The sequence below is a fragment of the Mchenga conophoros genome, linkage group LG3, assembly GCF_057382185.1.
Source record: "Mchenga conophoros isolate Kocher_MC1m ecotype Shallow Benthic linkage group LG3, M_conophoros_male_GT1.1, whole genome shotgun sequence".
NCBI classification, from domain to species: Eukaryota; Metazoa; Chordata; class Actinopteri; order Cichliformes; family Cichlidae; genus Mchenga; species Mchenga conophoros.
Window position 1 is genome coordinate 55,969,225 of NC_140528.1, and position 14,999 is coordinate 55,984,223.

At 38.9% G+C, this 14,999-nt stretch overlaps 2 protein-coding genes across 3 annotated transcripts in view; both read right to left on the reverse strand.

The window, feature by feature from the left end:
- LOC146579589 (myelin-oligodendrocyte glycoprotein-like) overlaps positions 1–1,857 on the reverse strand; it is a 7,634-nt gene extending 5,777 nt beyond the window's left edge. The window contains exon 1 of one of the 2 annotated variants that reach the window (XM_085263654.1): positions 1,195–1,857. In XM_085263654.1, the coding sequence (XP_085119780.1) occupies positions 1,195–1,276 (82 nt within the window). In that variant the 5' untranslated portion in view covers positions 1,277–1,857. The remainder of the gene's footprint in view (positions 1–1,194) is intronic. The other variant, XM_085263645.1, reaches the window with a different exon arrangement.
- An 8,105-nt stretch (positions 1,858–9,962) lies between these two features.
- Positions 9,963–14,999, reverse strand: LOC146579590 (myelin-oligodendrocyte glycoprotein-like). Its single transcript, XM_085269516.1, has 5 exons — positions 14,736–14,999; positions 12,469–12,846; positions 12,230–12,322; positions 11,239–11,348; positions 9,963–11,136 (listed from the first exon to the last, which is right to left on the reverse strand). The coding sequence occupies exons 1-5, from the start codon at positions 14,821–14,823 to the stop codon at positions 11,116–11,118; spliced, it is 690 nt and encodes a 229-aa protein (XP_085125642.1). The 5' UTR covers positions 14,824–14,999; the 3' UTR covers positions 9,963–11,115.

Here is a 14,999-nt window from a genome sequence, read left to right on the forward strand (position 1 = left end):
GCACATAACAGCAGGGTGCAAGATGCTAGCAGGCAAGGCATACATGGAACGCCATAACCAAGTGGCCGGCATAGTGTACAGGAACATCTGTGCCGAGTATAACCTGGAAGTCCCGAGGTCAAAATGGGAGATGCCCCCCAAGGGTGGTGGAGAATGACCGAGCTAAGATCCTGTGGGACTTCCAGATACAGACGGACAAAATGGTGGTGGCTAACCAACCGGACATAGTGGTGGTAGACAAACAGAAGAAGACGGCCGTAGTGATCGATGTAGCGGTTCAATGTGTGTGTGTGTATATATATATATATATATATATATACATATACACACACACATACACACATATATATATATATATATACATACATACATACATATATACATATATACATATTAAATAAATAATTAATACTATATCTACCTTTTAAACACTTCTAATTTCATAAAAAGGTTATGAAGAGCAAATTTCATTTCATTTATAAAAAAAAAAGTAGCCACGCCACAGCTTCAGACAAAAGTGACAGAGCTCACCGCACAGTGAGCTCAGTGTAGTCTTTTGACCTTCTCCCTGATAAAAAAAAAAGGCCTTAAACCCAACAAATACATGTCCTCAAATAAGTACAATAGTAGAGTGTCAGCAGAAATACTGTGTATTAATTGAGAATGGGAGGACAAATGAACCACTTAAAGCCTGGTGGGGCTTGGGATTACATTGTCTGTGGTCACCTCTTAGCTGAAAGAACCTATTTTTCCCCACACACAAAACCCCTTATAAAGGCTTCGGTTGTAATGGCTTACCAAGCCATTACATGAGTTGACTGATTGTTTTGCTTTTCCATTATGTTCCATCACAAGACATGCAGTATAATTTAGTTCACAGCTGTTGAAAACAGTCTAACAGCTTATGTAGAAACAAAAATACCACCAGGACATTTTAGGATTTTATTCATATTAAAGTATTTACTAGTTTGTCTGTGTTTGTCCTTAACACTGCCAACATCCACCACACAACGCATTAAATTACCACTGAGTTTCATCATTGTTTTAAATTGCTTTGTTAAATTAAATGTTGTATATATATTACTGTATCCATACATACAGGAACGCTTCACATTAGAATATAAATCTCGTTTAGTTAGATCATCAAACCCAACTACATGTGCGAGCCATCATATGTATAGCTTTATAGCTTACCTTCAAGAGACACGATGGGGGAAAGCAACAACAAGAACGTGAATATAGTAGAAACGCTGACACTTGACTCTTCTGTGTCCATCTTCGACAGGACTATGTGACTGCAGAGTAGTGATGGGACGTTCTGTATCGAGGCTTCGAAGCGTGTGTCGAGTAATGGAGGGGGCGTTTCCGCGAAGCGCGTATCGAGGCTTGCTTCATTTATGGGAGGAGCTGAAAATGATGACGTCCGAAGCCTCGCTGCCCGGCTGTACCACGTGACTGGTTCAGAAAGCGGTTCGAACTTTGCCGCGAGCTATGACAGCGATATAAACCCCTCAGACCCCATTCAAAATGTGGGTGTTTGATGGAGAGTTGCGGTTAGTGAGAGTTAGAGACAGTTTGGAGAGAGTTAGAGACAGTTTAGAAAAAAAAGAAATCGCCTACGACCTGCCACAGTGGAGAAACTGTTGTTTTTAAATAAAAACCAATGATGTGTCCCCTAAACACTAATCACTGTCCTTGCCTCAATATTACAAAAGCACAACCACTGTCCACACCTCACCTCACAGTATATGATCATTTCCATTTTAGGCGTTTCCAAATAGTCATTTTCCATACTGCCAGTATAAATATACACAGTATACTGCCATCACTACAATATAGATGTTTTACACACTCCTGTTGTTGTTGACATTTACAGGCTGTGTGCAAAATGCCACACTCTTCAAATTCATGCCAACTAATATTTTTACGTCCAGTAGGTGTCCTGCTAGAGCAAATGAAGCTTCAAGAAGCTTCGCGTTGGGGTGAACCAATTGGATGAAAAGCTTCAGTGCTTCATGACGCTTCATCTGCCCATCACTACTGCAGAGCAGCTGATGAATGACCGGTCTGTGGGCGTGTTGAAACTAATCACGTGACAAAGATTGAGTCATGCTTTGGGCCATGAGTCAGCTGCCTGCCAACATTATGTCACACGTCGACGTGTTTTCAGGTTAAACATAACCGTTCCGTGAGAATAAAGTAATTCTAATGTTACTTTTAAAGAGAGGTTTGGAGTGCTGTAATATTTTAGCCAATGCGTAGAAGATGTTATACATTCAGACAGGAGCGGTTTGAATCCAGGAAGCGCTCGTTCTCATTAATGATCAAACAGTATTGTAGATCAGAGCAGAAGCGGCTCACCTTTTCAGTCAGAAGCTTCATTAGCTGATCGCGACCATCGGGTTCTTTATCGAGAGGAGAAAACTTTATGAAAAACAGTAGTGATGGTCCGCCTGAAGCTGACGCACCGGTGCGTGTGTGTGCAACGGTGTGCAAGGGAGAGAGAAAGACGACGAGGAGGGAGTGGCTTATGTTACCCTTCCAGGTTATGCTTCTTTTTAAAAAATACATTATTATTATTATTATTATTTTATTTTATTTTTTTCTTCATTTTCGTCTGCTTGTCCAATTCAGGTTTCGGGAGGGTGGAGTGGTGGAGCCTATAGCAGCTATCATAGTGCTCAGAGGTGGATTACACACACTTAAATGCCGTGTTTAACAATCGCTGTCTAGTCCTCCTCCACCTGATCTCCTAACAGGGATGAGAATCACTTTTCTTCCAGTCCTCTGATTCCTGACGTATGGACAGAGGTGAGGACTTTTAACACATGGTCATTATTTCCAAAGCTCCATTGTTGGGTCACTAACACCTGAGGTATGACACCAACAGTAATCGTGTATGTAATAACAGAGAGAAGGAACAAAAAGGTGAAACCTTAGAATAGGACAAACTGGCTTCTGAGAAGTCTGAGCTGGAACAAAATGCCAACATTCAAAGTCAATTACAAGAAGTGCTGTGTAAGGTGGGGCTCTGAAGTTGTGCGATTTGAGTTCCCAGGCACAAACTGCAGTGTGTGCAGGGACTCATCAGCTCATCGACAAAGGCTTTCCTGTGTCACGGTTTGGCTGATTAAGGCCTGTTGATGGACTGCCAAATCTAAAGATAATGTCTCGACTTGTTGAGTTTACTACCACTGGGACCCAGTGTATCCAGATCCGAGTCATGCTGCAAATATGTTTTAGATAATCTGTTTTCAGTTTAAAGTTGCAATCAGTGACAACCACCTGACTCTGGTTTGTGTGGTCTGACATATTTAAAAACCACTTTGCCTATTTTCTGTTGAAGGTCATCGGGAGATGGTTGTGGGCAGTTTTTAGGTTTCATGTTAAAAACTATTGTAACCCTGTTTCAGAAGGGTTCAAACTGAACAGATGAAGAAATGAAAGGTACAGTTTAATTTGCTTTTAGAAAATGTTATTTCTATAAATCAAAGAAATCAAACTTTTATCTGATTATGTAATCTACTTGTGTGTGTCTAAGTGTTCTTATTTCCCTTCCTACACATTGCAATGTCACAAAATTCAGAGCTCTGCCTTACTCGTCCAGTGTGGATGTTGGGTGCGATCACTTTATTTCTGCTCAGGAGCCTTAAAGCTGTCATGTCTGGGCCTCCTCTACCTCATCTCCTGACAATAAGTCTGAGTCACCTCCCATAATCCTGAGTAACATCCATCCTGCCTCTGTCAGCCCTTTCCTTCCTAAAGTATGGACTAAAGTTGAAAATTGGAGTTAGTGAGTTCCTTTCACTACAAAATTTTATTTTGAAAGGGGTACGATTACTGTACATTTCACAAATCCTGTTAAACTGAATTTAAAAAGTGTGTGTGTGTGAAAGCTTACCTCCAATGCTTTCATCCCGCCTAACTGATAAGAAGGAATATGACGGAATATATAAATGCTGTATGATATTTATTCCCTTTTTATCGCTGTCACATGCAGCGTGGTAGTTTGTGCAGAACACTGGGAGTACAAAAGCTTTCTGATGCTGAGAACCACAGCTTTAATAAAGAATGGACTGTTAAGTGTTCATTGAGTGTGTCGCTGTATGTGTCTCTGTCCCTACGGTGCATCGACTTCCTGCTCATACCAGCCATCCCTGCAATAGATGGACTACTGTAGAATACAACAGGAAATTCCTTTGCAACATCTACAGCTTCTGCTGAACTACTCACTTATTTTTTTCTACAAGCCCATCCAAATATAGCAACCACAAACCAGCAATTAGAGGAAATGTAGGATAAATTTAGCACATACAGATTAGGCAAAGAGGATGTTTAACCTCACTGAACTTCTTCATTTGGCCAAAGACTAAGATAGCTGGTTTACTAACACACTCTTTATATTTACACATATTTTAAAATAGCATCAGCTAAAATGTAACTGCACATCCTCCATAGAGTGATGAACATTTACTTTATTTCTGCTCTCCTACTCCCCTCTTACAGAATAATATATTGTATATATTCGATTGTCATTTAGACATGATGATAGTATTTGGAGTCACAGAAGAGAAAACTCAGCAGAGCTGTTCCATGAGTCTTTAACTCAATCTGTGAGTTTACATCATCATCTGAATGGATGCCAAATTTGTATTTTTTTTTAATTCTAGTACTGTCTGTGTGTGTAAACTCCAGAAATTAAGGGATATCACATAAATATCTGGAAAAAAAAGACATTGACGTTCTCCTTTAAGTGTTGTACAAATCACCTTCCCACAGTGTGTCAATTGATCTTCATGCAGGATTGAAGTTTTCTTCTAATAACATTGCGCTATTTGAATTCAGAGTTTAATAAATATTCCATAACTTCACTTCATTGTGATACACTTCTTGGTAAAGACAGTAAACATTTGAAATTTGTGGTATCGAAGATGAAACTGTGACATACATCCTCCACAAATAGGTTTACAAAGCCGCTCTGACACTGTGAGCTCACCAACTCTGTGCACCATTATTGAGCCAAATGTGTGAAAAGTCAATCATGTGTCTGTGTGTGAGCATCTGGTTTTGCATTTTATAAATAGATGTAGCAACAAACTGATCAGCCTGTGATGTTTTACTTCAGAATACCAGAGGAAGCACGCCTCTGTATTTCATATGAATTCACAGGAGACTCATTTAAATGCTTTACAATAAATGATTTAAATAGCTGTACAAAAAAAGACCATTACAGGTTTGTTTACCACAGAAGTTTACTTTGTGATTACTATGTTACTATGATCATTTTTTATAGTTATGGTTTCAGTCTCATGGTATTAGTCTTCCTTTTTATCCTTAACTCAATAAGTTTTGGTTCATTTTGATTCACTCGAGCTCATTTAGACATTTACCTACAAAATGCTGATTTAAGTTAGTGTGTAAACTCACTGCTGGATGGCAGTTGATTGTACTGAACTGACTTCTGTTTTATTACCCCTCCCAACTTAAGCGCAAAATTGTAGCTATGGGGTCCTCTGTAGGACACACATGTATTAATCAGCCAGAAGACATCAGAAACATTAAATTTAGACTGTTCCCTTAATGGAATAATAAGGAATAATAATAATAATCATGGAATAATAAGAGGATGTTTTTAATACAATATTGTCAAATTTAAAAAAGAAAGGTGTTGAGACTTTATCGCAGTTAAATACATTATTTATTTCCAATACAGCCTTTTAATAACCCCACCGAGTCCATGTTTGGAGTAGAAGCCTGATTTGAAGCAGCAATGACTACAGCAAGACAGCTCCCTAGAAAACAGAACCAGCTTTAACCCCAGTCAGATATGCACACTGTTAGACCTCTGTGTTACCACCATGAATTGTAAATACAACGAGGCCATGGATTTGCCAAGGGCTGCCCCGTGTTACCTATTGTAGCCAACCTTTACATGGAGAAAGTGGAAAGTAAAGGCTTTTTAAAAGAACAGCACCAAGCTGCTGTTACAGGTATGTGGATGACACCTGGGTCACAATCAAAACCTAAGAAGTAGAAGCCTTTACTGTTCACATCAACTCAGTGGATAGAAATATAAAGTTTCCCGGGGAAGATACAAAGGATAACAGCTGCACATTGAGGAGAATAGAAATCTGAAGTTTACCAGAAGCCTCCACACACAGAGCAGTACCTCCTCTTTGACTCCCACCACCCTCTGGAGCACAAACTTGGACACAAACTGCAGTGTGTGCAGGGAATCATCAGCTCATCGACAAAGGCTTTCCTGTGTCATGGTTTGGCTGATTCAGGCCTCTTGATGGACTGCCTAATCTAAGGATAGTGTGTGGACTTGTTGAGTTTACTACCACTGGGACCCAGTGTATCCAGATCCCAGGGTATCAGAGTCATGCATCAAACATTTTATAGATACTCTGTTTTCAGTTTAAAGTTGCAGTCAGCGACAAGCACCTGACTCTGGTTTGTGTGGTCTGACATATTTAAAACCACTTTGCCTATTTTCTATTTAAGGTCTTTAGGAGGTGGTTGTGGGCAGTTTTTAGGTTTCATGTTAAAAACTGTTGTAACCCCATTTCTTTAGGCTCCAAACTGAACTGATAAAGTTTAATTAGTTTTAGAAAATATTATTTATATAAATCAAAGAAATAGTTCAATAGGAAGTGCCCATAGTTTAAGCACCTTGAAGCCACTGTACAAAAGGCCAGCCAGTTCGCAGAACTCACGAACGGAGCCACATCTGCGGAGTAAGATATCAGCATACTGCTGCCGTTTAGCCAATGAGCGGTGAGGCAACCCATTCTCTTCACCAATCAGAAGACACAATTCTACCTCATCATTACGCACGCAGAGAGTTCGGTCGGAGCTGCAGGTGGGAAGATTCAGCAGAGTTTTACTCACCGTGTGGATTTTCATTCCTTCTAATGCTGTTAGCGGTGTGCGTCCATGAGACTGTAAGTTTCTGTGTTTTATCGTGTTTGTTCTTTGCTGCGGCCATTATCCTCCCTTGTTTAATCCTTGGCGCACACTTTGTTTACCGATTGTTACTGCCGTTTACTGCGAAGCAGCCTCTGCGGTGCGGTCATTAAAAGGGACTGTCACTAATTTCTCATGTTAGCTCTAATGTAAAGTGCCTAGTTAGGATTTATGTAAATAGTAAAATTAGCATTTGTTGACACTCCCTTATTTTGGTTGCATGTTCCACTATCCAGTATTGTTTGTATTGTTGTATTACACATTTAATTCACTCTGTTCACATAATTATGGAAGACTTTTATGTTCTTTCCAACAGAAACCACACCATCACTCACCACACGGCATATAGCATTTTACAGCCTGTTAAATCCCCTCACTCACATTATGGATGTGTGCTTCGGATTCTTGTTAAATAAATGAGTGAACGACAGATACCTGAGTGGCAGTGGATTTTGTGGATACGCCATCTGTTCTTATCGGACAACCCTGTTGAGATTGTGGATTCATAGAGTCAGCACCTTATCATCTACATCAGTCATAGTCAGGAGGTCAAGTCCATCCCTCTTAAAGTGACCTCCTCCATTACAGCCACTGTTGTTGTGATTTTATATAAATAAAAGTGACTTGAATAGAAATGATCTGATTATGTACTCTACTTGTGTGTGTCTAAGTGTTCTTATTTCCCTTCCTACACATTGCAATGCCACAAAATTCAGAGCTCTGCCTTACTCGTCCAGTGTGGATGTTGGGTGCGATCACTTTGTTCCTGCTCAGGCACCTTAAAGCTGTCATGTCTGGGCCTCCTCTACCTCATCTCCTGGCAGCAACAAGTCTGAGTAACATCCTTCATGCCTCCCTCAGCCTTTTCCTTCCTGACATATGCAGAAAAGTTGAAAATTGGAGTTTTATTTTCACTTTCACTTTGTCCTTCTCACGTGAAAAAGAATAGGTTTCATGAAATATAGTAAATGTTAATTAATCATTTCTGGGTTTATGGGGTAAATATGATACTCAGAGTTGTTTGGTGGGAGGAAACCATTTAGTATTAATAACTAGAGCCTGGCTGCAATCAGAATCTACACTGGAATCAACAATAATAATGGCGAATAAACGAAAAATATAATAATGGAGTAAAGAAGAGACAGAAGGAACGCTCTTAAAATATAAGTGTTGATGTTGCATCGCTGGTCCACTAGAGGGCACTCTGCAACTTGTCATAAACACAAACCAGCTGAATCATGCAGAGCATATGTGTAACCCTGGACTTGTTGTGACAATTAAATTATATAGCTAAAATTGTTATATAGCTAAAAATTTCAACTAAAAATTAATTAACAAGCATTTTAAATGAAAACAAAATTGTGTGATCTCTTGTTTGTTGTGGTTAGTGGTATGCTCAGGCTTCGGTCTTCAGTAGTTGTGGATGCTCCATGGCTCTGTCCTGAAAATCTGAGTTTGACTTGATCTGCTTGAACAAACTCAGTTTGTGGGATCATAAGACGATTTTTTCTGCAATATTGTCGAATTTAAAAAAAAAGAAAAAAAGAAGAGGTGTTTACTTTATCCTAATTAAATGCATTATTTATTCCAATACAGCCTATTAATAACCCTCCTGAGCCTATATTTGGAGTAAATCTTTTAAGTTCTCATCTGAACTCCATATTATTCTGTACTGGCCTGATTTCAAGCAGCAATTACTACAGCAAGACAGCTCCCTAGAAAAAAGATCCAGCTTTACCCCCAGTCAGATATGCACACTGTTAGACCTCTATGTTACCACCATTAATTGTAAATACAGTGAGGCCATAGATTTGCCACAGGCTGCCCCGTGTTACCTATTGTAGCCAACCTTTACATGGAGCAAGTGGACAGTAAAGGCTTTTTAAAGGGACAGCACCAAGCTGCTGTTACAGGTATGTGGATAATACCTGGGTCACAATCAAAACCTAAGAAGTAGAAGCCTTTACTGTTCACATCAACTCAGTGGGTAGAAATATAAAGTTCCCCGGGGAAGATACAAAGGATAACAGTTTGCTATTTCTGGAATGTGCTTTGCACCTTGAGCAGCATGGAAACCTCAACATTGAAGTTTACCAGAAGCCTCCACACACAGAGCACCACCCTCTGGAACACAAACTTGGAGTAATCAGGACCCTACAGCACTGGGCAAAAAATGTTCCCTCTAAGCCAGATGAGAAAGAAAAGGAACACACACATGTAAAGAAAACTCTTAAAACATGTGGAAATCTGAGCTTTCATCAAATCATCAAAGATGCACAGAAAAGAAGATCAGGGAAGACACATGGTTTGAAAGAGGAGTGAAAGAGGCCATCTATGTCTACTGTGAAAGGCCATCCTTGAACATAGACACTAACTGTTTGCTACCTACAATCCAGTTTTGAGACACATCTCAAACCTTCAAGAAAATTAAAGAATTCCAGTGGCTTTCATAACTAAAAAAAACCCCCAAAACTTTTGTGCACAGTTTTTTCTGTTTAACATTTTTCAACCGTGAAGTAAGTGCGTAAAATCAAACATACATAAACATATACCTTTTTAATAACACCCCGGCCTATGTTTGGAGAAATAGATCCACCTAAACTCCAGATACACATATAAATTATTCAGTTTTGGCCCAAATTAGAAAGCATTAGAACCTGATGAAGCAGTTAGTTTTTATGTCTGGATTGGCTGCAAACATAAAGTTTATACAGAATCACAGAAAGGAAATGAAAACAATATGATGGGATATGATGAAGCACGGTGGATGTGAAATTTCACCCAACAGATACGTTTACAGTTTCAGTGAAAATGAAATCTACTACAGATTATGATGTAAGGTATAATTCTGCGTAGATGATAAATTAGTTTCTGTGATATCTTTATAATTCAGTACCGTCATAGAAGAAAGCATAAAGCAGCCTCTGCTCACTTTTAGATAAAACACTGGTGCCATAAGCTAACACAGTGCTATGACCTATGTGCTGACTTCACATTCTCACCCACATTACTCATCCATGATTCCTTGATGCTAACACAACATAAGATGCCTATCACGTGATGTAACAGCTGAACTCCAGAACAGATTTTAATCACTGAATATATGACGCAAACACACTGCAATCACTTGGAAATGCACTTTATGTGGCTGTTTTTTGTTGCATGAAACCGAATAAACACTGTTTCAAATATCACATAAATTCATTTGATAATGCAGGAGTGACAAGAGTTTCAAACTTCAAAAATCAGAACAATCGTTAAAAAAAAGACCAATTTTCTAAGAATTTAAATATGAAGAAGCTCAAATAAACAGAACAATGAATATTTAACTTTGATGATATTGGCTCTTTTCTCCATAAATATAGCTGCGTGGCTCAAAAGCCCGTTAATTGTCAGTGTTAAGTAACTGAAAAGCACTTTAGAGTTCAGAGGATGGAAAAGTTCTTCCTGATAAAGGAAACATACCTCTAAAATGACATCCAAATACTGAAATCCTAAAACTGATACAGAAAATTGTCCCATAAACAATGTGTCATTATAAGAAAACTAAGAGATGAAAAAGCACGTACAGCTCCAGGCTGTCTCAATACATTACTGCTGGATTTGACTCTTTAAAAAAACACAAACACAAAACTCCCCTCAGTTCCCACCAATCTTCAGTTTTTCATATATCCTGCAAGTGTGTATATGTGCAAAACACTGAAGTCACGTTATATGTAGTGCAAAGTTATGTGAACAGAGCTAAATCTTTCCTTGTGAGCAAAATAACTTTGACATAAAAGTAACAAAAACAAATTCAGCTTTAGTGTCGACATGTAAAACACAAAGTGCTGCAACACATCACTTCAACAGATTTAAAGTAACCGTATACTCTGAAGCCAGAGTTCAACTTTGGCTCAGATGATGGATCCTGTTTCTGCACTCGAAACTACTTGACATCAGCTGACCAGTCGCTGAAGGCACGGTCAGCATTTACAGGAGTTAAAGTTCATTTGGGTCCAAACAGATTATGGGACACGTCCACTGTGTCCAGAAGAGGCTGGAAGAGTTAATGCTTCGAATCTTCAAACACATATGAACGATCCGCAGGTACGTAGGCAGCACTCTTCTCTGTTAACAGTTCCAATGCGCCCTTGCACAAAGCAATTAGATTGGACGTTTCTTGAGCTGGAGAAAGATTTTTTTAATCACTTTTGTGTACAGTGATATTTCAAATATTTCAAACATGAAGTAAATGCATAAAAACAAATATTTAAGACTTTAACATACTTCTGCTTTTTGTGACTCTGTGATCAAACATCCTCCAACTGCGAAGCACAGAAGAATAAACACACAGAGAACCACAACTGGAATCAGTCGGCACCGCTCGGACGAACCACCTGCCAGGAAAAACCAAACAGAGATGAGACCAACTGTAACTGTCAAACTCATGAAGTTACACATTTTTATATTTCAATATTTTATTGATAGAAATTTTATGTCTAATCATCAGAATCAGAATACTTTATTAATCCCTAAGGGAATTATATGAAGTTTAATTTTTGGTAGACGATAAGTTAGTTCCTGTGATGTCTTTATAATTCAGTACAGTCATGAAATAAAGCATAAGGCAGCCTCTGCTGCACTTTTAGATACAACACTGATGTCATAAGCTAACACATAGCACTGCTATGTGCTGACTTCACATTCTCATCCACCCATATTATGGGTACCAATATAAGATAACAATTATCTTATATTGGTATATTGAAACTGTCTTTATAGTAGTAGAATCATAAAATCACTTTCTTTTTCAGTCCACCAGATCATGTTGTTGACTTTTTTGGGACATTTTTTGTGAGGTCAGCAAAGGTGGAGATAAACTGTATTATTTGACAATGATGAGATAAAGATTTGGCGCATGGATTTGCAAAAGACCTGCATCTGTACTACAATGTGGAAAGCAAAGGCTTTTGTTACAGGCTTAGATCTAGCTGTGTGACAGTGTTACAATGACGAGAGCTGCATTAAATTTGGCATGCATAGAGGTCTGCTCATTATCTCGCAGAACACCCGCAACCACTGCCTTACATTCATAATACATGTACTCGTGTCGTAGACCACACATGTATTCAGCTAAGTTGGATTAATATGAATGGTTCAGTGTCTCAGGCACTTGCAACATTTATGGTAGGTTCCACATGACCCAAGAGCAAAAAAGTGCTAATTTCAAGACTTTTTCATATTCTGTGTTGGGTGTATGATGGTCTCATGTTCTCACCTTTATTATCTATCTCTTCATTTAAATCAGGAACATGGAAATTTTCAGGATCCAGTTGTGCCTTTGTTGTCACAGTTTCAGTTAAACTTGGGTCTGAAAGAACAAAATAAATTAAATAAAAATATGTATTTATCATCCATAAATTAGCTGATATAACTAAAGTCATTGGTCTTATAGGTTTTTAATACTTTTGAGAAAAAATAAACTGAGAAAAAAAAGATTTTATCAGTCTGACTCACCAACAATCAGACGAACAATTGAAAACCTTGTTTGACTCTTTAACTTTGGGATGAAACATCTGTATCTTCCTTCATCTTCTTGTGTCACATTAGTGATTCTTAGTGAGATGTTTCCATCTCTCAGGCTGTCTGTGAACAACGCCGTCCTCCCGATGTACGATGGGATCTTCATGTCGGGGACCTCGTGGGCGTCTCTGTAAAGATGAACATATTCCACTCGGCTGAGCCGGTCGTTGGGGTCAGGACGGAGGTCCGGCTTTGACCACTCCACCGTCAACCTCGCCACGTTAAATGCTGGTTCCACTTGACAGGGCAGGATCACATCATCACCTGGAGCTGCTGCAACAGGCTGAAGGGATCCAACCACGTGTAACTGACCTGAGGGACAAAAAGGGAGATTTTAAATCTGATATAAATCAAATCAACATGCAACCAATTAGGCCTTGTTTATATAGCACTTCTCAGACAAATCAGATGCTTTTGAAAGAGCTTTTCAAGTGATAGAACACCCTCCTACAACAGTCATCTTTCTGATTCATGTTTTAGATAACATCAGGCTTATAACTGTCCACTTTTCTTCTTAGTGAAGTGAACATATCATGCATTAACAACACACACACACACACACACACACACACACACACACACACACACACAAATCTTTGTGCAATCTGTCTTGGCATTTATTTAATCTCAATGTTGCTCAGTTGCTCCTAAATTCCAACCAAACACTGGCCCAGTCCCATCTCCACCGAAAGTCTAATCACTAAGGCCTAATCACTTAATCCTCACAGACTTAACTGACTCAAGAGGCAACTGACATAAGACCTTGAGGGTTCAAATCACACCTCTGGTATAAGTACAAAATCTCATGCAGTTATACTTATATATGGTATAGAATACATAATGTGTTCCTAAGATTTAAATAGGCCAGTGGTACCCAAGTTATAGTAATACAGATTCCAATTCTTTGAGCCTATCCCAGCTAAACAAACTGCTAATGAAAAGGTTCGAGTCAAACATGCAGTCTTAGTATTTCTTCTTCTAACCATGCAAGTATGTAAGTTCATTAAAAAAAAGAAAATAAATCTGTCTAAGATTTTAAAAATGTTTCCAATAAACTTTTCATTCATCAATTTTCATTTCTTAAGGGAGTGATTGTGATAGATGAATAATTTATGGGTTATTCAAAAGAAAAAAAGCAGGCCTACTTGTTGTTCCTAGAGTATTTAAAAGTAGAATGGGAGGGAGAGCCTTCAGTTTTCAGGCCCCTCTTCTGTGGAACCAGCTTCCAGTTTAGATTCAGGAGACAGACACTATCTCTACTTTCAAGATTAGGCTTAAAACTTTCCTTTTTGCTAAAGCATATAGTTAGGGCTGGACCAGGTGACCCTGAATCCTCCCTTAGTTATGCTGCAATAGATGTAGTCTGCCGGGGGATTCCCATGATGCATTGAGTTTTTCCTTTCCAGTCACCTTTCTCACTCACTATGTATTAACAGACCTCTCTGCATTGAATCATATCTGTTATTAACCTCTGGCTCTCTTCCACAGCATGTCTTTATCCTGTCTTCCTTCTCTCACCCCAACCGGTCGCAGCAGATGGCCCCGCCCCTCCCTGAGCCTGGTTCTGCCGGAGGTTTCTTCCTGTTAAAAGGGAGTTTTTCCTTCCCACTGTCGCCAAAGTGCTTGCTCATACGGGGTCATATGATTGTTGGGTTTTTCTCTGTATCTATGAAGCGCCTTGAGGCGACTTTTGTTGTGATTTGGCGCTATATAAATAAAATTGAATTGAATTGAATTAAACCAACCAAATATTTTTAATGAAAAACAAAATCAACAGAGATTTGTGGACAATGCTTTATATCAGTTCAATTCAGCCAAATATTTTTCAGTGATTTGTTTTATGAGGGTAAGATTTGACCAATCAAATCCAAGCAGCCTACTGCCACCAAATATCAATAGAAGTAAACTGAAACGTTACACACAGGCATCACAGCATCTAACGTCATTAGTATCAAAGATGCTGACATGTTTACTTTTTTTTTGTCTCCATAGAAATTAAAGGGATTGCCTCAGTCATGTTTATTTAATTGGCTACGATAACAGTACAGCCGCATAAGTCTGACAGGTCTCTAAGAGCGCTACATACGAAAACACTTCCATAACACACACACACACACACACACACACACACACACATAGAGAGAGTAGCAATAATATTTGGCTGCAAAGCAAGGATACCTTACATGTACTTTAAAGCTTACCTTGAGCAAGCCTGAAGACGAAAAGGAGCGGAAAGACGACTATTAGAGTTGAGATAGAAATCCTGTAACTGAACTCTCCTACGCCCATTTTAATATGACAGTAATGCAGAAAATAATTAAAGCATCTCGAAACCAGCTGAATATAAGTCTGAACACGAGCTATAAATACATGAGGGGCGTGTCCTAACAGGTGAATTCCCCAGAAACACGTGCTTTTAACGTGATTAATTGTACAGTATCAAACTTCAAATGGAGAAAGTAGTG